The following is a 22,750-nucleotide window of genomic DNA, read 5'->3' on the forward strand; positions in this document are numbered from 1 at the left end:
ACAGAATAGGCTGCATTGTTCTAGGCAGCACAGTCTGCTGACATAGGCTAACGTGCTGCTGAGAACTATGATCTTTTCCTTGTTGGATCGGCACTATAGGGAATACTATGTACAGTGCCTCCACCTCAGGGGCCCCGGCGTTTTTTGTGGATTTCCTAAACGTGTCCATAGCTGCACGTTAGTGAAGACATGAGCACTGACATTGCAGAGCACTGACGCCATTCTGCATGCACTGACAATCAGAAACACATGAGGGCAATATGTCCTTCCCAGCGTTTCTCCGCCTCAGCCGCTACTGACTACACCGTGAGTCACAGCCGCCATGCCGGCCTCGGCGGAGGAGTGAGGGCCGCACAAAGCCACATCTTCCACAGCGCTGCAGTGCCGTCACTATCTGTGGAATGTAATCAAGCGATTCAGTACCGACGTCGCCTGCTGCATGGAGCGGCTCCAACTCTGCCCTCCTCCATATGCAAAGCAATGCCTGCCCTCTGCAGCTGCCGAATAGTGAGCCGCCGCTCCACACCTAGGGAAGGCGCCTGCGCGGGAGGATCCGGCTCCCTTCCTGGCAAATAGTGAGCCACTCGGTATTTGTCGCTTGCATCCTGCAACAGTGCTAGAGGGGGCGACAGGAAAAAGAAGCCAGGAGCAGCCGGAGGGTGCAGCACCATGCATGAGGCGACCCTCTCTATGGACTCTGCTGGGATGCTGTAATAAGGACGTTGGCCGTGACTTCTGCTCCTATGAGGTAGGTGCCCTCCATGGTCTGTATAGTGGCATTAGTGAGGCAGTGCAGGGGTTGGCATCACTGGCGGGTGCCATCATTGAAAGCTCCCATCCTGCCTGTGCCGTGGTGCCCCCCATCAGCAGTGATTCCTGGGCACAGGGCAGAGGCAACTTCTCTGCAAGTTGGTGAAAAGTGGGGGATTCACAGATGCAAGGCGCCTGCAGAATATCTGATAGTGTCCCCTGCCACAATGATTTGTGATTGTGAGCCAAAGTGGGCATGGCTCTCCTGGCACAGGCTGTGATTGATCTCTGGTCCCTGCCATTGTTCAGGGGATTACACATCTGTCCCATTGTATTCCTTGCTGCTGGTTGTATCCCGGCAGTAGCACAGCACTCTTACAGGGAAGCGGTGCTGGTCACTTCTGTTATGGTGGAGGGCTCCGAGCCGACCCTTGTATCCCGGCAGTAGCACAGCACTCTTACTATAGGGAAGCGGGGCTGTGTGTAGGGTGCTGGTCACTTCTGTTATGGTGGAGGGCTCCGAGCCGACCCTTGTATCCCGGCAGTAGCACAGCACTCTTACTATAGGGAAGCGGTGCTGTGTGTAGGGTGCTGGTCACTTCTGTTATGGTGGAGGGCTCCGAGCCGACCCTTGTATCCCGGCAGTAGCACAGCACTCTTACTATAGGGAAGCGGTGCTGTGTGTAGGGTGCTGGTCACTTCTGTTATGGTGGAGGGCTCCGAGCCGACCCTTGTATCCCGGCAGTAGCACAGCACTCTTACTATAGGGAAGCGGGGCTGTGTGTAGGGTGCTGGTCACTTCTGTTATGGTGGAGGGCTCCGAGCTGACCCTTGTATCCCGGCAGTAGCACAGCACTCTTACTATAGGGAAGCGGTGCTGTGTGTAGGGTGCTGGTCACTTCTGTTATGGTGGAGGGCTCCGAGCCGACCCTTGTATCCCGGCAGTAGCACAGCACTCTTACTATAGGGAAGCGGGGCTGTGTGTAGGGTGCTGGTCACTTCTGTTATGGTGGAGGGCTCCGAGCTGACCCTTGTATCCCGGCAGTAGCACAGCACTCTTACTATAGGGAAGCGGTGCTGTGTGTAGGGTGCTGGTCACTTCTGTTATGGTGGAGGGCTCCGAGCTGACCCTTGTATCCCGGCAGTAGCACAGCACTCTTACTATAGGGAAGCGGGGCTGTGTGTAGGGTGCTGGTCACTTCTGTTATGGTGGAGGGCTCCGAGCTGACCTTTGTATCCCGGCAGTAGCACAGCACTCTTACTATAGGGAAGCGGGGCTGTGTGTAGGGTGCTGGTCACTTCTGTTATGGTGGAGGGCTCCGAGCTGACCCTTGTATCCCGGCAGTAGCACAGCAGAGGATAACGGTTACATGCTCAACTCTTACTATAGGGAAGCGGTGCTGTGCCGGCTGTGTGTCGGGTGCTGGTCACTTCTGTTATGGTGGAGGGCTCCGAGCCGACCCTTGTATCCCGGCAGTAGCACAGCACTCTTACTATAGGGAAGCGGTGCTGTGTGTAGGGTGCTGGTCACTTCTGTTATGGTGGAGGGCTCCGAGCTGACCTTTGTATCCCGGCAGTAGCACAGCACTCTTACTATAGGGAAGCGGGGCTGTGCCAGCTGTGTGTAGGGTGCTGGTCACTTCTGTTATGGTGGAGGGCTCCGAGCTGACCCTTGTATCCCGGCAGTAGCACAGCACTCTTACTATAGGGAAGCGGGGCTGTGCCAGCTGTGTGTAGGGTGCTGGTCACTTCTGTTATGGTGGAGGGCTCCGAGCTGACCTTTGTATCCCGGCAGTAGCACAGCACTCTTACTATAGGGAAGCTGTGCTGTGTGTAGGGTGCTGGTCGCTTCTGTTATGGTGGAGGGCTCCGAGCCGACCCTTGTATCCCGGCAGTAGCACAGCACTCTTACTATAGGGAAGCGGTGCTGTGTGTAGGGTGCTGGTCACCTGTTATGGTGGAGGGCTCCGAGCTGACCCTTGTATCCTGGCAGTAGCACAGCACTCTTACTATAGGGAAGCGGTGCTGTGTGTAGGGTGCTGGTTGCTTCTGTTATGGTGGAGGGCTCCGAGCTGACCCTTGTATCCCGGCAGTAGCACAGCACTCTTACTATAGGGAAGCTGTTGCCCATAGCTACAGCTGTAATCTCCATTACGCCTGCTTCAGGTTCTCATTGTTTCTGCTTTCAGCATCTGCCGATTGCCTTCTGCCTTTAGGCCACAGTCACACTATCAGTATTTGGTCAGTTTTTTACCTAAGTATTTATAAGCCAAAACCACAAGAGGAATAATCAGAGGAAAAGTACCGTATAGTAGAAACCCTTCACCACTTGTGCGCCCCTGTGGCCACGATGACATAACTTATAATAGCTGGTGACATCACAAACACTGTACTTGCCTGTCACATGCGCACGGCTTCTTCCCCTCATCATTGATCCTCTGAAGCCGGGGGTATGTGTCCCGGCTTCAGAGAGGCGCACGGTTGTAAATCTCTGCAGCTTGTCAATTCTTTCAGTGGGTTTTCACTGTTAGAAAGCTATGAGAGTGCAAATAACGATGGGGACTAATGCTTTACATATGACTCCATTTCGCTCTGCTAGGCAAAAAAAAGACCTTTTATTAGGCCGGTGTCACTATTGTATAGCATCCGATGCGATATGCCAGTGACCCTTGGCTCCTGCTCTGCTGTGAGCGTGATCCCAGTGTCTGTGCTCCGATCCTCTTACATGACAGGATTGGAGCACAGCTGCGGAGGAGACGGAGAAAGTCATTTCTCCATCTCCCCTGCTGCCAGCGTATGCGGGAATCACACTGCAGTTGAGTGATATCCGAGTTCAATGCAATGTTTTATTCGCACCCATAGACTTGTATGGGTGTGAGTGAACAGAGTCTTGCAGATCTGAGCTGCCCCATAGTATAACACTGGGCCAAGTACTATGCAATGTTTTATCGCGTGGCACTCAGCCGTGTTATACGGTAGTGTGACTCTGGCCTTATACTCGCCTATGGGGCGGTCTGGTCTGATGGACGTCGCAGGTCTTCATCCGGCACCTCCCCTCTTCCTGCACTGCTGTCCTCTGTGTGGATGATGCATTCTACGTCATCACACAGTGACCACCTTTGCGCTCCTGCGCCGTGGCACTACTCTCTCTGGCCTGCCGAGGGCATAGCAAAGTACTGTAATGCGCTGGCTCTCTTTGGCCTTTCCCTGCCCATGCGCAGAAGAGTACTTTGCCCTTTGCAGATCAGAGAGTAGTGCGCCAGTGCAGGAGCTCGATTGAGAACACTGTGTGGATAACGTAGGACGCGTCATCCGCACAAATGAGAGGACGGCATTGGACCTGACCACCCCATAGGTGAGTATAATAAAAGGTTATTTTTTTTTGCCTTAGGCTATGTTAACATGTGGCGTCTTTGCTGCTTTTTTTTCTGCAGTAACGAAGTTGCAGAAAAAAGTAGGTTTTGCTGCATTTTGTCATGCTATATTTGTCTCTAAGGTTATGTGTCCACGTTCAGGATTGCATCAGGATTTGGTCAGGATTTTTCATCAGTATTTTACCTAAGTATTTGTAAGCCAAAACCAGGAGTGGAACAATTAGAGGAAAAGTATAATAGAAACATATGCACCACTTTTGCATTTATCACCCACTCCTGGTTTTGGCTTACAAATACCGATGAAAAATCCTGATCAAATCCTGATGCAATCCTGAACGTGGACACATACCCTTATGCATGCTGATACATTTCAGTGACAAGAAAAAATCATTTTAAGTTATAAGGTTTTGTCACAAAAAATGTAGCAAAACCTGATACCTGTGTTTTTTCACAACCCATTACTTTCAATGGGTAAAAAACAATGAAAAAATGCTGAAGGTGACATGTTCCATTTTGCATTAACCAAGCAAAGCACAAAATACTCAGTACAAGAAAACCAAGCTGTGTACATGAGATTTCTGAAATCTCATAGGCTTTGCTGGTAGTGTAAAACAGCTGAAAATGTGCAAAAAAAAAAAAAAAAAACATGCTGCAAAAATGCCTAGTGTGTGAACCTTTCCTTACGGGGTAAATTGGAGTCATATATACAGCATGCTGGAATGCAATCACATGGGGCTGAAAGGTTCCAGCCATAGGTTATATGGGCAAAACCTGGTGACAGTTTCTCATCTGTAGACAAATCACAAATGTACAAAAACTCAGTGAAACCAGCTTTTGGAACACAGAATTTTCACTGCCAAGAGAACAGCTTCTGGCTGCAGGAAAAAAACGCTAGAAAAAAGTTTCATTTGAACAAAGCCTAAAGGTACCTTCACACGAAACGACTTTGTAACGATATCGCTAGTGATCCGTGACGTTGCAGCGTCCTGGCTAGCGATATCGTTTAGTTTGACAGGCAGCAGCGATCAGGATCCTGCTGTGATGTCGCTGGTCGCTGAATAAAGTTCAGAACTTTATTTGGTCGTCCGATCGCCGTGTATCGTTGTTTGACAGCAAAAGCAACGATACCAGCGATATTTTACACTGGTAACCAGGGTAAACATCGGGTTACTAAGCGCGGCCCTGCGCTTAGCAACCCGATGTTTACCCTGGTTGCCCGGGGACCTCGGCATCGTTGGTCGCTGGAGAGCGGTCTGTGTGACAGCTCTCCAGTGACCAAACAACGACGCTGCAGCGATCGGCATCGTTGTCGCTATCGCTGCAGCGTCGCTCCATGTGAAGGTACCTTAAGGCTAGGCTCACATGTGACATACGGTAAATACGCCACATAATCCTTTCCTAAATGCCACTACCCGTTTTGCATTCACCGATGCAGTGAAGTTGGGGGAACGCTGCCTGACTTCCACCCACACATTGCACCTGCCCAGGGAGGAAGGAAGTTGCGCTAATGCACAAGGTTGCAGTCTCCTGACCCAAGCTGTGGGCAGGGTACAATGTCATTCACGCCCATGAGGCGGTGGTCAGACTGCAAATTGGGACTGTTGTATGAAAGCAATGGCCCATTAGACGTGTCACAATCTGCATATGTGACTGACGGCCATAAAAGGGATGAATAAGTGCGTGCTTTATGGCTGGATTATGGCTCTAAATCATCTTGAGGGCAGCGTCCTAAGTATTCAGATTTACTTCAAGGTGTAAGATGTATTAACTGACCAGCTCCCTGCATAATGAAACAGGCTTTATCTAATGGACCAGATTAGTTTCCTGGCTGCTGGGTCCGGTGTGGCGCTGCTCGGCTGCTGGGTCCGGTGTGGCGCTGCTCGGTCCAATTGTCTATTGTATTTATTCATGCTAAACTGTTTGAGAAAGTATCCAAGCAAAATGGTTGCAGTTGCTGTTACAAGCTAGTGAATTTTACACTTGTTATTTTCAAACAAAGCTATTTGTTGATGACCCCAAGTCATCATTTTGAGTATTTATTTACTTTACTTTCTTACACACATTGTCATTGTGAGCCCCATTGGGGACAGCAATCTAAATTCCCGATCAGTATGTCTTTGGAGTGCGGGAGGAAACCGGAGAACCTGGAGGAAACCCACACAAACACGGGGAGAACATACAAACTCCTTGCAGATGTTATCCTTGGTGGGATTTGAACCCAGGACCCCAGCGCTGCAAAGCTAACCACTGACCCACCGTGCTGCCCTAATATTTTTGAAGTTGCTTTTGTGTTTTTGCTTTGTGATATTTGTTTTTTGCACTAAATTTTTCAAACTGGCGCACACTGATCATGAATTTTGCAAAGTTAAAATTGGTCTTTTGTTTTTGGTACTTAACCTTTCAACTTTTTAGTGCAAAAAGTCATGTTTCATGAAATGTTGCAAAAAAAATAAATAAATAAATAAATTCCTGGTCTACATAAGGCTATGTGCACACTTTGCGGATTTGCCTCTGGAATTTTTTTGTGCGGATTCTGTATCTCTTGGCAGAAAACGCAGGTGCAGATTTGATGAGGCTTTACTGCGGATTTTGTGCGGATTTCATGCGTTTTAACCCCTGCGGATTTCTAATGGAGTGGGTACAAAAACGCTGCAGATCCGCACAAATAAATGACATGCTACTTCTTTTAATCTGCAACGCTTTCAGCACGGAATTTTCCGCACCATTAGCACAGCATTTTTTTATCTCCATTGATTTACATTGTACTGTAAATCACCTCCGGATATGCAGTGTTTCTGTGCGGGAAACAAACACTGCGGATCCACAGTAAATCTGCAACGTCTGCACATTGCCTAAAACCACTTCTGTGAAAGCTGTGGAATACATCTGCACCAAAAATGTTTCTATTTTTCAAAAGGTTACAAATGAGAAATTTGGCAAAAACGTCCATAAACCTCAAACCTTCCTCATCATTATGACTATAAAAACAAGCAGGCAAATACATAATGTAGGCTTTAAAAAAACATGCAATAAACGCCAAAAATTAGACAATGAAAGGCACAAATGCTATGATGAATTGGTCCCCTCTGTTTTTCAGTGTGGAGGTGCGGTACAAATGTGGAAATTGCTTTTTCTTGGCATTCTGGGCCCTTGTCACAGTGTAGTCACGTTATCAGGTGGACTGTGGTAGAAAAACAAGGGATTGTTGAGGAATGTAACAGCCTGCTGAGGGAGAAGTGGCACAGTATAGCCAGCATCTCTGCCTGCTGGTTGGGAAGAATGTTTCTAGCATATTATGTGAAAAGTGTCTGAACATGCTAATGTGCTCAGACATACCATCTGGTCTAAGCAACAAATATGTTGTTGTGGTATGGAGCCATTTAATTTGTGTTTTAGTCTGTTTCACGGGACGTAATATATTTTTTGTCTCAAAAAAATAACTATTATAGGGAATCTCGGCAGGTTTTTGCTACCCCACCTGAGAGCAGCATAATGTAGGGGCAGAGACCCTGATTCCGAGAATGTATCACTTAACTGGGTGCTGTGGTTTTAAAGATAAAAACACAGCAGTGCTCAAATGCGGAGTTTGTATAACCCTGCGCACACCACTGATTGGTAGCTTTCTGAGTACACTGTTCACAGGCAGAAAGCTGCCAATCCGTGGTGGGCTGTGGTAGGAATACCTGGCAGCAGGTTTACTAGTCCACTAGTGATAAACTCCTTCTGACAAAATTTTATCAAATCTACAGCAAGCAGCCCAGGAGGTGACACCTCTCTGAAATCAGGATCTTTGCCTCTACCTAATGCTACTCTCAGATTAGGTGTCAAGTTATCAATAACTAGATTGGAGAATAAGAATTGACCACAATCGCTCTTTGTAGTTCTGTAGTTCTGGGTTTTGTGCCGACAGTGTGTAGGTCAAAAGCTCCACCAAGTGTCCCAGCACCTTTTTTCTGCTGTGCGTGAGGACCTTGGAGGTCACACAGCAATGACACATCGATGGCACAGTCAACAGCACTGCAGAGTTAATGACACTATATAAGTGAGTAAATAGACACACAGGTAGTTATCCTTGTAAAACTTGTCATTGTAGACTGGACAACCCCTTTAAGTATTACAATTCTGCAGTAATTTGGTGTCAACGGGGTCCGCATCAGGAGTGCTTGAGTGTAACTTCTGTCGGAAGTGTACTGCAGTTCCTGACTGGAGTAACATTTTTGGTTGAGTGAATTAAAGGCAACCTGCTACCCCCCCCAGTCGTTTCAAACTAAAAGAGCCATCTTGTGCAGCAGTAATGCTGCATTCTGACAAGGTGGCTCTTTTAGTTCTGGGTGCTTCAGTTTTATAATTTGTCAGAAATACCTGTTCTTCAATCCTGGAGGCCGGCCTTTCCCCCCTGCTTCCCCCTTCTTGGCGCCGGGCGCCGCCTCCTCCTCACCGCTGTTTTCAAAAGTAGCCGGCGCCTGCGCTCTTTTCCCCTGCCTGGCGCAGTGAGCCCTGCCCGTCTTTCCTCATATGCAGCCCAGCTGACTGCGCCTGCGCGGCCGCCCTGCCTGTGAATCCCAGCCCCGCAGTGACTTATGATTTATTCACATTGCGGGGCTGGGATTCACAGGCAGGGCGGCCGCACAGGCGCAGTCAGCTGGGCTGCATATGAGGAAAGACGGGCAGGGCTCACTACGCCTGCCCAAGGCAGGAGAAGGCAGGGGTGACAGGTTCCCTTTAAGCATATTATTCTTGCGGTGAGTTCTGATGAATTGAGTCATGGGTTTTTTGTTTTTTTTTTACCGCTTTTAAAGCACTTCAAAATGCCTAATTCATAATTGCCTTGTGCCTTTTTTTGCCTAGTTTTCAGTCTTTTATTCCTGTTTTCCATTTGCTCCTATTTTAAGTTTGCCATTGTGGGTGGGTTTGGATTTTTCCAGATGTTTTTGCCTGATTTGCCTGATTCATCATTTGCAGCCTTTCGAAAATTCCCAATTTTATTGGTGCATATGTATTCCAGTTTCCTCCTGGCGTGATTTTATGTATGCTCAATTTTTGTAACATTTCACAAAATGTTCACATTTTTGCACTAAAAAGTCAATTGAAAAAAGGTTAAAGAAGCACTCCCATCAAAGTTTTTATCTTAACCCCTTCACTACTGTTGACGTACATCTTTGTCAAAGGTAGTGTCCCTGCCTTTGATGTGGACTTGCATGCCGAGCCCCCATTTTTTTCCCCCCTACACTTAGTGGTTGATTTAATCAGCCATCAAGTGTCTGAAACAGCTGCGGGTGGATTGGAGCTCCACCTGCGGCTGTTGACCAGTTAAAACCCGTTGTCTATGGCCGGGATCATACTTGCGAGTGCAAAGCGAGAAACTCGCACGAGTCTCTCGCATCAATACCCGGCACTGCGGCTGCATTTATTTCTATGTAGCTGAATGCTCCGGGTCCCGAGGGCTGGCGGCAGTGCCGGGTATTGAGGTGCGAGTTTCTCGCATTGCACTTGCAAGTGTGACCCCGGCCTACCACTGATAGTGGGATTTAACACGCCAGCTATAAACGCGTCGCAAATCCCACCCATCAGTGCCCCTGTCGTTCGTGTGAAAGCGTGGCACTAATGGGTTGTCATGACAGCCGGGTGTCTGCAGAAGACCCCTGTGCCTGTCATTGTGAATCTCCTGTGAATGCTGGCTCATGCCGGTGATCATAGGAGATTGTGATTTCTGTTACACATGGCACGGCTGATTCGCTGCTGATTCGCTGCTATGTACAGCTAAGAGGAATATTACAGACAGTGGGGAAAAAAAAAAATACACGTTCAAATCACCCCTCCCCATTGAAAATAAAACAATGTAAAAAAAAACAAACAACATTTATCTCTGGGTTCAGAAATGTCCTATCTATCAAAATATAAAATAAATTAATCAGATCGGTAAACAGCGTAATGAGAAAATGAAAATTGTTTTTTTGGCTGCTGCAATATTGCAACAAGAGGCGATCAAAACATCATATCTACCTCATAATGGTATCAATAAGAACGTCACAAAGAAGACCCCTCATCTATCTCCAGATCCTGGAAAAAAAAAAAAGGGAAATGCTTCAAGTTTCAGAAAATGGCAGTAAGAAACTATGGTAATTTTTTTTTTTTTTTTTTTTTTTTTTTACCACCTGAATAATAATAATAAAAAATTGTATGTGTGTGTATGTATATATATATATATATATATACATACACACACACACACACACACACACACACACACACACACACACACACACACACACACACACACACACACACACACACACACACACACACACACACACACACATACACACATACACACACACACACACACACACACACACACACACACACACACACACATACACACACACATACACCTGGAGAATCATATTGGCAGATCAGTTTTACCGTATAAGGGCTGTCCCACACGTCCAGATAATTCCGGTACCGGAAACAATCGGTACCGGAATTATCCGTGTCCGTGTGCCCCTACGTTTCTTGTGTACATCAGTGTGGCACACTTGTGGCACACGTGTGCCGCCCGTGTGCCCACTGGGTACCACACGCACAGTGCTGGGTACCACACGTACGAGCATTTGGTGCTGAATCCGCGATTCATATGTTCCCTGCAGCAGCGTTTGCTGCAGAGAAAATATGAATAATAGTGTTTAAAATAAAGATCTATGTGTCCGCCGCCCCCCCCCCCGCTGTTCAGAAAATACTCACCCGCTCCCTCGTTGGCTGTCGGTGCTTCCTGGTCTGGCCGCGGCTTCCACTGTATGCGGTCACGTGGAGCCGCTCATTTACACTCATGAATAGGCGGCTCCACCCCATGGGAGGTGGAGCCACATATTCATGAGTCTAATCGGCGGCCCCACGTGACCGCATACAGTAGAAGGGGCGGCCGGCACAGAACACTGCGAGGGAGGCGGGTGAGTATTTTCTGAACAGCGGGGGGGCGCACGGGGTGGGGGGGGGGGCGGCGGACACATAGATCTTTATTTTAAACACTATTATTCATATTTTCTCTGCAGCAAACGCTGCTGCAGAGAAGATATGAATGGCGGCTTCAGCACCATGTGGGGGGACAGCGCTTACTGTAGCGCTGTCTCCTGCACACACACGGACTGCAGACGGACATCGTCCGTGTGCGGTCCGTGTTTTACACGGACCCATTGACTTTAATGGGTCCGTGTAATACGTGCGCTCCCACGAACACTGACATGTCTCCGTGTTTGGCACACGGAGACACGGTCCGCAAAAAATCAATGACATCTGCACAGATGCATTGATTTTTATGGGTCTACGTGTGTCAGTGTCTCCGGTACGTGAGGAAACTGTCACCTCACGTACCGGAGCCACTGACGTGTGAAACCGGCCTAATGAACATGGTAAATAAATTAAAGAAAAAAAAATTGTGAAATTGCAGGTTTTTTTAATTTTTTTTCCCGTCCTTGAGTACATGATGTGGTAAAACCAATGGTATCGTTTAAAAGTACAACTCGTCCTGCAAAAAACAAGCCCTCTCATGGCTATGTTGATGGGGGGGGAAATAAAAAAAAAAAAAAAAGTTATGACTCTTGGCAGAAGGGGAGTAAGAAATGGAAACAGAAAATCGCTGTGTATTGAAGGGGGTTAATATATTGCAATCATCATGTTATATAGCACTGTGTACTTACAATTGCTCATTTTGCCTTTCTACCCAGTAAACTCTTCCTTTTTTTTTTTCCTTTATGTAGAAACGGGAAGTCCCTCTTTGGCCGGCCTCACACTGGGCGTAAGACAATACGCCACGTATTATACGTCCGTACTACGGCCGTAATACGGAGAAATGTTCCCAAAATATTGATCCGTAGTCAGGGTGTGTCAGCGTATTTTGCGCATGGCATCCTCCGTATGTAATCCGTATGGCATCCGTACTGCGAGATTTTTGCGCAGGCTTGCAAAACCGACATCTAATGGATTTATGTGCTCAAATGTTCGGGAAAACATATATACAGTATATATATATATATATATATATATATATGTCATTGAGACACATACATATATATATTCTGTATTTAGATTTCATTCAGCGCGATATGTGTTAAAAGCCGGTAATTCAATTGCCGGCTTTTCATTTCTCCTGCACAAACCCGACAGGATATGAGACATGGTTTACATACAGTAAACCATCTCATATCCCCTTTTTTTTTGCATATTCCACACTACTAATGTTAGTAGTGTGTATGTGCAAAATTTCAGCGCTGTAGCTGCTGAAATAAAGGGTTAAATGGCGGAAACAATTGGCGTGGGCTCCCGCGCAATTTTCTCCGCCAGAATGGTAAAGCCAGTGACTGAGGGCAGATATTAATAGCCAGGAGAGGGTCCATGGTTATTGGCCCCCCCGTGGCTAAAAACATCTGCCCCCAGCCACCCCAGAAAAGGCACATCTGGAAGATGCGCCTATTCTGGCACTTGGCCACTCTCTTCCCACTCCCTGTAGCGGTGGGATATGGGGTAATGAAGGGTTAATGCCACCTTGCTATTGTAAGGTGACATTAAGCCAGATTAATAATGGAGAGGCGTCAATTATGACACCTATCCATTATTATTCCAATTGTTTGAAAGGGTTAAAAAACACACACACACACATTATTAAAAAGGATTTTAATGAAATAAACACAGCGGTTGTTGTAATAATTTATTGTTCTCGCAACCCATTTCCAGGCCCTGGCTTGGCAAAACAATAAACACACAAGATACATACCTTCTGGTGAACCGTCTCGTCCCACGAAGTAATCCATCTGAAGGGGTTAACTAATATTACAGGCAGGAGCCCTGCTAAATGCAGCTGTGCTCCGTGCCTGTAATCCCCGGCGAATGAATGAAATGTAGGTCATTGACCTACATTTCCTTCAGTCGCGGTGATGCGCCCCCCGGTGTATGTCCTCATATGACCTGGAGCGTGGGAAAAAGTTCCCAGGCTGCAGTTCATGAGAACATCCACCAGAGGGCGCATCACCGTGACTGAAGGAAATGTAGGTCAATGACCTACATTTCATTCATTCGCCGGGGATTACAGGCACGGAGCACAGCTGCATTTAGCAGGGCTCCTGCCTGTAATATTAGTTAACCCCTTCAGATGGATTACTTCGTGGGACGAGACGGTTCACCAGAAGGTATGTATCTTGTGTGTTTATTGTTTTGCCAAGCCAGGGCCTGGAAATGGATTGCGAGAACAATAAATTATTACAACAACCGCTGTGTTTATTTCATTAAACTACTTTTAAATCATGTGTGTGTGTGTTTTTTTTAACCCTTTCCAACAATTGGATTAATAATGGATAGGTGACATAATTGACGCCTCTCCATTATTAATCTGGCTTAATGTCACCTTACAATAGCAAGGTGGCATTAACCCTTCATTACCCCATATCCCACCGCTACAGGGAGTGGGAAGAGAGTGGCCAAGTGCCAGAATAGGCGCATCTTCCAGATGTGCCTTTTCTGGGGTGGCTGGGGGCAGATGTTTGTAGCCACGGGGGGGCCAATAACCATGGACCCTCTCCTGGCTATTAATATCTGCCCTCAGTCACTGGCTTTACCATTCTGGTGGAGAAAATTGCGCCGGAGCCCACGCCAATTTTTTCCGCCATTTAACCCTTTATTTCAGCAGCTACAGCGCTGAAATTTTGCACATACACACTACTAACATTAGTAGTGTGGAATATGCAAAAAAAAAAGGGGATATGAGATGGTTTACTGTATGAAAACCATGTCTCATATCCTGTCGGGTTTGTGCAGGAGAAATGAAAAGCCGGCAATTGAATTACCGACTTTTCACTAACAGCGCTGCGTATTTCTCGCAAGTCACACTGCAGGTCCGTGTGGAATCCGTATTTTTCTCGCCCCCATAGACTTTCATTAGCGATTTTTTTTTTTTTGCGCAATACGCTGACAAACGCAGCATGCTGCGATTTTGTACGGCCGTAGAAAGCCGTATAATACTGAACCGTAATATACGGCTAATAGGAGCAGCCCCATTGAGAATAATTGTGCCGTTTATTTTGCGAGTTTTACGGACGTAATTTCTGCGCTCTTACGTCCGTAAAACTCGCTAGTGTGAGGCCGGCCTTTCCCTGCAAAATTCATTCAACTCTTCACCCAGCTGCCCTCTACCCCTCCCCCATAGTTCCCCCTCACCTGGCAGGGACTTTTGCTGTGACAGACTCATGCTGTGAAAATTGACCTCCTGTTTCTACATAGCTTAGAAGGACTCAGCTAGTCAGTTTTTAATCATATGTCACAGACCAGATGGAAAACAGAATAATAAGCTGCGTAGAAAGGCAAAGTTAGCGATTGTAAGTACTCGGTGGTTTATAATGTGGTGACTGCAATATATTAAGTGCATAAAAGCTTTGCTGTGAGGAGTGCTTTAACTCCTTAACGACTGCTGATACAGCTTTTAACGGTGGCAGCTAAGGGGCCATATTCATCAGGCGCCACTTTTTAATAGCGCTGAGCAATAAGGGTATAGCTTCCCCTAGTGTTGGAAATGTCTGGGGTTTCGGACCCTGGATAACATGATTCAGGTAGGTTTTTTTTTTTTTTTTTTTTTTTTTTAACCATCCCCACTCTCGTGATTGCCGTTATTTACCGAATAATCGCAAAAAAAAGTCTATTTTCAATTCATGATCTAGCATACCAGAGGAGAGAGAAATGGGATCGCCCTCACCCCTCACCACACCCCCCCAGGGTGACTCCGCCATCCCCGTACCCTCCTGCTCCGTCCCCCGACCCGCCGCGTCATCTTTCTGGAAGAAAATGGCGGGCGGTACTCGGCAATGATAGATTTTTCTTATTTGTTCATTTTGATCACTGTGATAGGGTCTATCACAGTGATAAAAAAATTTAGCAAATCAAACCCCCTTTGCCTTCCTCTTAGTTAGGTAAAAATAAAAAGTATTTTTTTTTTCATTGTTTGCAGTTAGGGTTTGGTTAAAGTTATGGTTGGGGTGGGGTTAGGGTTGGGGCCTATGACGTACCTATAGGTCATAAAGGGGTTAATATTATTGGACCCAAAGCTGTTAAAGGAAGTGACACAACACAGAGTATATGTACAGCAATGTCGCTTTGACATTGCTGTGAAATATTTTCATTTTATGGCATGCTCTTGCAACGCTTTTTAATGGCAGATTCTGGATGGACCCTTACTATAAGAAAATCTGCTACAAAAGTCACTTGTGAGTTTTCCCTGAAGGCTAACTATGATGATGATGGGGCATCTATTAGCCAGCAGTTACCGGTCCAGCCTTTTGCGCCCCCCCCCCCTTCCCATACAAATCGTCCTATACACATATGGTTGTCCTCACCCTTTGGCCTCATTCAGATATTTGTATTACAAGTACGTATTCCATCAGTGATTTTTGCGGATACAACATGTCCCCGTTCTAGTCTTGGGCTGTTCTCATGTCCTTGTTTTTTTGTGGATTATGTGTCCTATTTTCACCGGCGTCACCGATGAAAACTACCATTACAAGTCTAATTCCGTGACATTCGCAGGCTACACACGGATTTATTGTTGTAGCGTATAGGAGAAACTTTGTCACTTTATTTACTTATCCATACTTAGAATTGCTGATGACTCACAGATCCAAATCGCTGATGACACTGGTCCTTTTTTTTTTTTTTTTATTGCGTATGAAAAATCCTGACATCTGAATGAGGCCTTAGGCTATGTGCACACGTCAGGATTTCTGACAGAAATCCGCATGTGTTTTTACCGCGATTTTACCGCGTTTTTTGTGAGTTTTTTTTTTTCCCAAATGCATAGAATCGCGGGAGAACGCGGAAAATCTGCAAAATTAATGAACATGCTGCTTTTCTTACCACGATGCGTTTTTACCGTGATGCACAAAACATGCAGAATGCATTCTAAATGATAGAATGCATAATGTATGTGTTTTTAATGAGTTTTTATAGCATTTTAACGCGAAAAAACCTGAACGTGTGCACATAGCCTTAATGTTAATTGTTCCTGCAAACAGGTGAACCGCAGCTCTGCCCTGCTACAATGGCTGTCTTACAATCTGCTATACCAGTATTAGGCAAGACCCAGAAAATAAGGGGCAGGTTGTCCTAGGTCTGTGGCATGTTTACTGTCTCTAGCTTTGTGGTTCTGTGCTGGCAGAGCAGATGCAGCGAGCACTTGCTAGGTCTGCAGCCACAGTCACACCAAAAGTGAAACGTGAGAAGGAGATCTTGCTGCTTTCACTAGCGCACTTTCCTGCCAGTGCTGGTGCAGTGGAGGGACTGGAGCCTGCTCGTTGTCACCTACACCCCTTCTCCCCATGTTGGAGAGCTCATGCAGTTCCGGTTTGGTTCAGCTTTGACCTTTGGATGCAGACTGGATACAGGTTGGCAGCAGCTGACGGCAGCCATGGGTGGGTGTGACTTCATTACAGTGGAAAATTGTTCCCAGCAAGTGGAAGTGCAGAGCACTGGGTGTTTCTCCATTCAGCCCACTGTTAGGATGCTTTTCACTAGTGACCTTTATGGTATAGCGAACTTGCTTTTCTCCACAGCTGAGTGCAGTTCTTTTATCACATGCAGTCCTAACTTAGGTTATGTTCACACAGCTTTTTTTCTGCAGAAAATAATATACTGCTTAAAAAATTTTGCAGCATATCGGTATTTTAAGCTTATTTGCAGCATTTTTTTTTCACCCATGGAAGACTTTTAAAAAAAAGTCAAAAAACACAGCATAACTGCATTGTGAGTGAAGTTTTTATCAAGAGAGCAGGTTTTGACTGCAGAAAACACTGCAAGAATGCCGTTGGTGATCATAGCCTTATTGTCCTGTTTGTGTGTTCCTGTCTTTACTCAGTACTATTTTTTTTTTTTTTTCTTTTGTAAATTGTCTCTAAAAAAAAAAAAAAAAAAAATGTTTTCCGTTATTAGCTGTTGTAACCTGCAAAATCCTGTATTGTGTGCTAGGCCTAGGGGCATATAAAGTGTACGTGGTCGAGTGTTTCCCGCTACAAACTTTTTTTTTTTTGTGTGTGTGCTTAGAACGTGCCCTGAAAATGGCATTGGAAAGCACAAGTGGATCTACTGCTGCAACTGTAATCAATGCGGAAGCCCCATTTGCTAAGAGCCCCAATTAAGCCTTGGTAAAGAGCAAGTTAAAATAAAGTGGAACAGAGTTACTAAAGGGGACATCCGGGACTTTAAAAAAAAAAAAAATGTATCCAAGCATGAACAGGCTGGTAATTGCAATTTACCTGTCTGTTGTGCCCAGCGCCATTCTTCTCCGGCACAGAGTAGTCACAGACCGCTCCTGCCGGGGATTCAACTGACACGAAGGGTTGGGACATCTTCACTGACAGCCAGTTTCCCCAGTTAGGCAGCGGGAATCCGGCTGTCAGTCAGAATAACATCTGCAGTCCCCCCGTGTCTACAGAGCGGACTGGAAAAGAAGCCTCCGCTCTGTGGCTGTGACGTCAGCAGAGGTAGCTGAATGGGGAGAACGGCGCAATGCACAACAGGTCGGTAATAGTGTTGAGCGATACCGTCCGATACTTGAAAGTATCGGTATCGGAAAGTATCGGCCGATACCGGCAAAGTATCGGATCCAATCCGATACCGATACCCGATACCAATACAAGTCAATGGGACTCAAGTATCGGACGGTATTCCTGATGGTTCCCAGGGTCTGAAGGAGAGGAAACTCTCCTTCAGGCCCTGGGATCCATATAAATGTGTAAAAGAAAGAATTAAAATAAAAAATATCGCTATACTCACCCTCCGACGCAGCCTGGACCTCAGCGAGGGAACCGGCAGCGTTGTTTGTTTAAAATTCGCGCTTTTACTTGGTTACGTGAAGTCCCGGCTTGTGATTGGTCCGCGTCCCGGCAACATGGCCGCCCTGACCAATCACAGCAAGCCGTGACGAAATTACGTCACGGCTTGCTGTGATTGGTCCGCGTCCCGGCAACATGGCCGCCATTAACCAATCACAAGCCGGGACGTCACGGGAGGCTGGACACGCGCCCATTTTAAAAAGCGCGCGTGTCCAGCCTCCAGTGACGTCCCAGCTTATGATTGGTCCGCGTCCCGGCAACATGGCGCCGTGACCAATCACAGCAAGCCGTGACGAAATTACGTCACGGCTTGCTGTGATTGGTCCGCGTCCCGGCAACATGGCCGCCATTAACCAATCACGAGCCGTGACGTCACGGGAGGCTGGACACGCGCGCTTTTTAAAATGCGCGCGTGTCCAGCCTCCCGGCTTGTGATTGGTTGATCGCGGCGCAACCAATCACAAGCCGGGACGTCACGGGAGGCTGGACACGCGCTCATTTTAAAATGCGCGCGTGTCCAGCCTCCCGTGACGTCACGGCTTGTGATTGGTTGCGTCTCCCATGTGACTGCGACGCAACCAATCACAAAGCCGGGACGTAATTTTAAAATCCTTAAGGACCTGAAATTACGTCACGGCTTGCTGTGATTGGTTGCGTCGCCCATGTGACTGCGACGCAACCAATCACAACGCCGGAACGTAATTTTAAAATCCTGAAGGACCTGAAATTACGTCACGGCTTGCTGTGATTGGTTGCGTCCCGGTCACATGGGCGGCACGCAACCAATCACAAGCCGGGACTCACGTAAAGGAAAGAAAAGCGCGAATTTTAAACAAAGAACGCTGCCGCTTCCCTCGGTAAGGTGCAGGCTGCGTCGGAGAGGTGAGTATAGCAATATTTTTTATTTTAATTCTCTCTTTTACACATTTTTACATTAATGTTGTTTCGATACCGATACCCGATATCACAAAAATATCGGATCTCGGTATCGGAATTCCGATACAGCAAGTATCGGCCGATACCCGATACTTGCAGTATCGGAATGCTCAACACTAGTCGGTAAGCTCCAATTACCTGCCTATTAGTGCTTAGAACATTTTTTTTTTTTTTTTTAAAGTCCCAGATACCCTCTTTTAAGATTCATGGGCCTCTTAATACATTTGTTGCAATATTTTGTCTGTCAATGAGAGAGTAAAATGAAATGTATGCATCAGTCAGGAGCTGCCATGGAGCTAAGCTACAAATTACCGCTGACCATGCTTTACTCTGGAAGAAAAAAGGGTTGGTCAGACGGCCATATAACACGGACGATGATTGCATCACACTGCTGACCTGAGCACCACAGACTGTATTTCTATGCAGATGTTCGCTCAGGTCAGAAGAGCCGCCGGCCAGTACGCTCGCTGCGATGTCGTGGGTGTCTGTATTATATGGAGGTCTGTTTTGATGCTGTGTACATTTGCTGAGCGAAAAATTTGGCATCTTACAGTTCCAGCATGGGACATAGGAAATGGATTTATAGCAATCTCATGCCCACGTTTCTTTCTTCTCACCCTGTGAACTGATTTGCAGTTCTCTTTAAATCCATCACATGTACTTTTTGCGTTTTACGTATTGATCTTCTAGAGTTGCATTAGATGTGGAAAATCCACTAGTAAAAAATGCATCCGAAACGCACTAAATCCGTGTGTAATCAGCACATGACTGTATCAATAAAGTTTTGGGAGAGCCAAATTATCAGGAGGTGTCAACACATAAAGCAGCTTAATTTAATATGTCTTACCAACAAGAGATAAAAAATGCAGTACCAAAGAGGCAATAAAAAACATACTGTTTCTTAAAAAAAAAAAGCACAATGGATAAAACATGCAAGTAACTGTGCATGAAATATGCAACATCAAAAGCTCACCTAATGCTCATCATGGGAATGTAGCTGAAAATTTAAAAAAACAGCGTGCCCCTTATCACACGGGGCCTCCGTATACATGAGACAGGTTTGCCATCTCTAGTCTGTGTATATGGGCCTCTTGTCTGTGCAGGCCGTACGTGTGCATCATAACCCGTCCACCGTAAAAGCATATATCAGATCAGACTTTCAAATATCCTTTTAGGACATTTCATTAACTAAGGGAAGTGATTTATTCCGGACATCCATTGATTAGAAACTCTTCATAGTCAATGGACTTGAAATCAGCTCTGAAGATTCTCTATCTCTTTATAGGTCCATGCATCATATAGAAAACCCATCTATTAAATTTTGGAGTCATATAATTGCTGCAGAATAAATGAACATTGTTTCCCACTTATTGCTGGGCATACCAACAGGGAAGACTACCCTCTTATCAGCAAAGAGGATGTTACTAATAACCCCCTTTAAAGAGGTTGGCCTCTACTTATTGTATTCATGGCCTGTCCTCATCTGGTTGGTTGGTATGCGACATCGGGCACCCCTGCTTATCAGTTATTAGAGATGCCGAAGTTCTTGGATGTTGCTGGAACACGGCAGCGCCATCATTTCTATAGTGGCTGCGGTCGGGTATGACAGATCAGGGGCAGGTGAGGTTTTCACTGACCTGCTGTGATCTGAAAACTTCTGTCCGCTGCCAGTAACGGCTAGTCAACCAGCAAGTAATGGAGAATGAGCCAGCAGTATAAAAATAGTGGCCAACTCCTTTTAATATTCAAAAAGTCACATTTTGCAGGAAATGGCAATCCAGTATGTGGTGAATAATACTTGTGGGGAAGGCAGTGCGTTTCCGTCTGCCTTTGTGCTGGTCGGTTCTGGCTTGGCTTCCATTCCTGCTCAGGCCACATTCAGTACATGCAGAGCTGCCTTTCTCGGTCACATGCTGCTTAGGAGTTCCTGGAAATGCCTCAAGAACGGCGTGCTCACTAAGTGACTACATGAGCCATTCTTGGTGTGGGCAGGCTTGCAGCCTCACGTGCTAGCTGCTCCTTCCACTGGCTAGGCTACATGTGAATGCTGGATTGCAGCAGGTCGGTACGTTTCCTCACTGCTTGATCTGAGGCCAGTGACCATTTACAGTGTGTAACTTCAAAGCCAGATCTGAGTGAAGCTTGACATTTTGCTATGCTTTATACCAGGGGTGTCAAACTGCATTCCTCGAGGGCCTGAAACCATGCGTGTTTTCAAGATTTCCTTCTCATTGCACAAGGTGCTGGAATCATTCTGTGCAGGTGATTAAATTATCACCTCTGCAATACAAGGAAATCCTGAAAACATGACCTGTTTGCGGCCCTCGAGGAATGCAGTTTGACACCCCTGCTTTATACTGTGATATTTACAGGAGAAACACTTATTTTACACTTCACCTGTCTAAGAAGTGTACAGCCAATTACCGCATCACAAAACTGCTGTAAAACACAAAGGGGGTGTCTCTACATTCGAGAAAAGTGGTCTGAGTATTCTGATCAGAGAGGCAGCAGTTTTTCTTGGAAATGTAGAGGGAAGAAAACGTTTTTCACTCTCAATCATGTTATCCCATTGTGTGTGTGCATCCTTTTAGTTCTCAGCAAGAGAGGCCACCGCCAAAGAAAGTCTGGCAGCTCCTCTTCCCTAGAGAACTCGAGAGAAAGCAAGAGCTCCTGTCAGCCCTCCCCCGTCCATAATACTGAAATTATAGGGGGGGTCTCATGGCCTCACAGGTCCTGAGAACAAAGCTATGTTCATTTTTTGGTATTTTTCATGGTTAATATTTTTTATGAGGTAAGCTCTGGCTAAATAGCCAGGAGCAAGTTTAAACTGGTTTTCCTTTTAGGTTTTGGCGGCCAAAATAACGGCTTTTTATTGGTTGGAGTGAGATTTGGCGGGCTTTTTAGGAGGTTATAAAAAGCCCAGCAGTTTGAATTCCTCCTCAGTCGACGGTTTGTCTGAAGAAACCGAAGATCTGAGGATGGAGAACCTGATGCAACAGTTCCTGTCAAGAGCCGGCAAAGAAGATGGGGAGAACTGGCTTAGAAGCTGTTTAGCTTTTGAGTCCTTACCTAAAGCCCCCGTTGCCGTTCCCTCTTCTCTGGAGCCGAGCCCTCAGACGCAGTCCCCGGATGAGGAAACAGCCGCTGCAGTGATTACCCCGAGTCGCGCCAGGAAGAGGATGCCCTGGAGGTCGTTATCACCGTCACTTCCGCTGCCAGGTCCTTCCAGCCGGGCGGCGGATGCGGGTAAGAAGAGACGCCGTTCAGCTTCTAGCAAAGCCCGCAGCCCAACGCGAGAACCTGTGGCCCGGCACGAAGGGGCACAGGCAACGTCACCTCAGGTTTCCGCCATGATGTTTTCCGCTCGCGGCCGTAAAAGCGCTGCAGCGCCATCTGTCGGTCAGGCGAAGACGGCGGTATCATCCCGGGACCTCAGCCTACAACCTGCAGCATCGACCGTTAGAATTCAAATGGAGGACTCAGACAGCGATGGAAATCCTTCAACTCCAGGACACCTGCAGCAGTGCTCGCCTTCTTCTCAAGGCTTGAGCACTGGCTGCACTTCAACACAAGCACCCAGAGGCAGCGCGTCCAGAAGGGGTGAGAGAATTGATGTACCCCTGTCTGTCCACCCTAATCAGCTTAGGGACATTATTAAGAGTGTTCTAGCAGAATCCTTAGGGGATGTTTTTAGCACACCTGTTGCTTCTGAAACATCCCCTGCTACAGAGGTTAACCTATCACAGCAAAACACTTTTAAAGAGGCTCTGACTTGTGATCTGTCACCTCTCGGTTTTCATTTGAGCTCTTCAGTGAAGGAGCTTATAT

The 22,750-nt window shown here is 46.6% G+C and overlaps 1 protein-coding gene across 1 annotated transcript in view; it reads left to right on the plus strand.

Moving 5' to 3' along the window:
- The first annotated feature begins 294 nt into the window (after positions 1-294).
- MAP3K4 (mitogen-activated protein kinase kinase kinase 4) overlaps positions 295-22,750 on the plus strand; it is a 143,044-nt gene continuing 120,588 nt past the window's right edge. Inside the window, exon 1 of the mRNA XM_077289159.1 lies at positions 295-748. Coding sequence (XP_077145274.1) covers positions 744-748 — 5 coding nt within the window. The 5' untranslated portion in view covers positions 295-743. The remainder of the gene's footprint in view (positions 749-22,750) is intronic.

The sequence above is a fragment of the Ranitomeya variabilis genome, chromosome 2 (assembly GCF_051348905.1).
Source record: "Ranitomeya variabilis isolate aRanVar5 chromosome 2, aRanVar5.hap1, whole genome shotgun sequence".
Classification (NCBI taxonomy): domain Eukaryota; kingdom Metazoa; phylum Chordata; class Amphibia; order Anura; family Dendrobatidae; genus Ranitomeya; species Ranitomeya variabilis.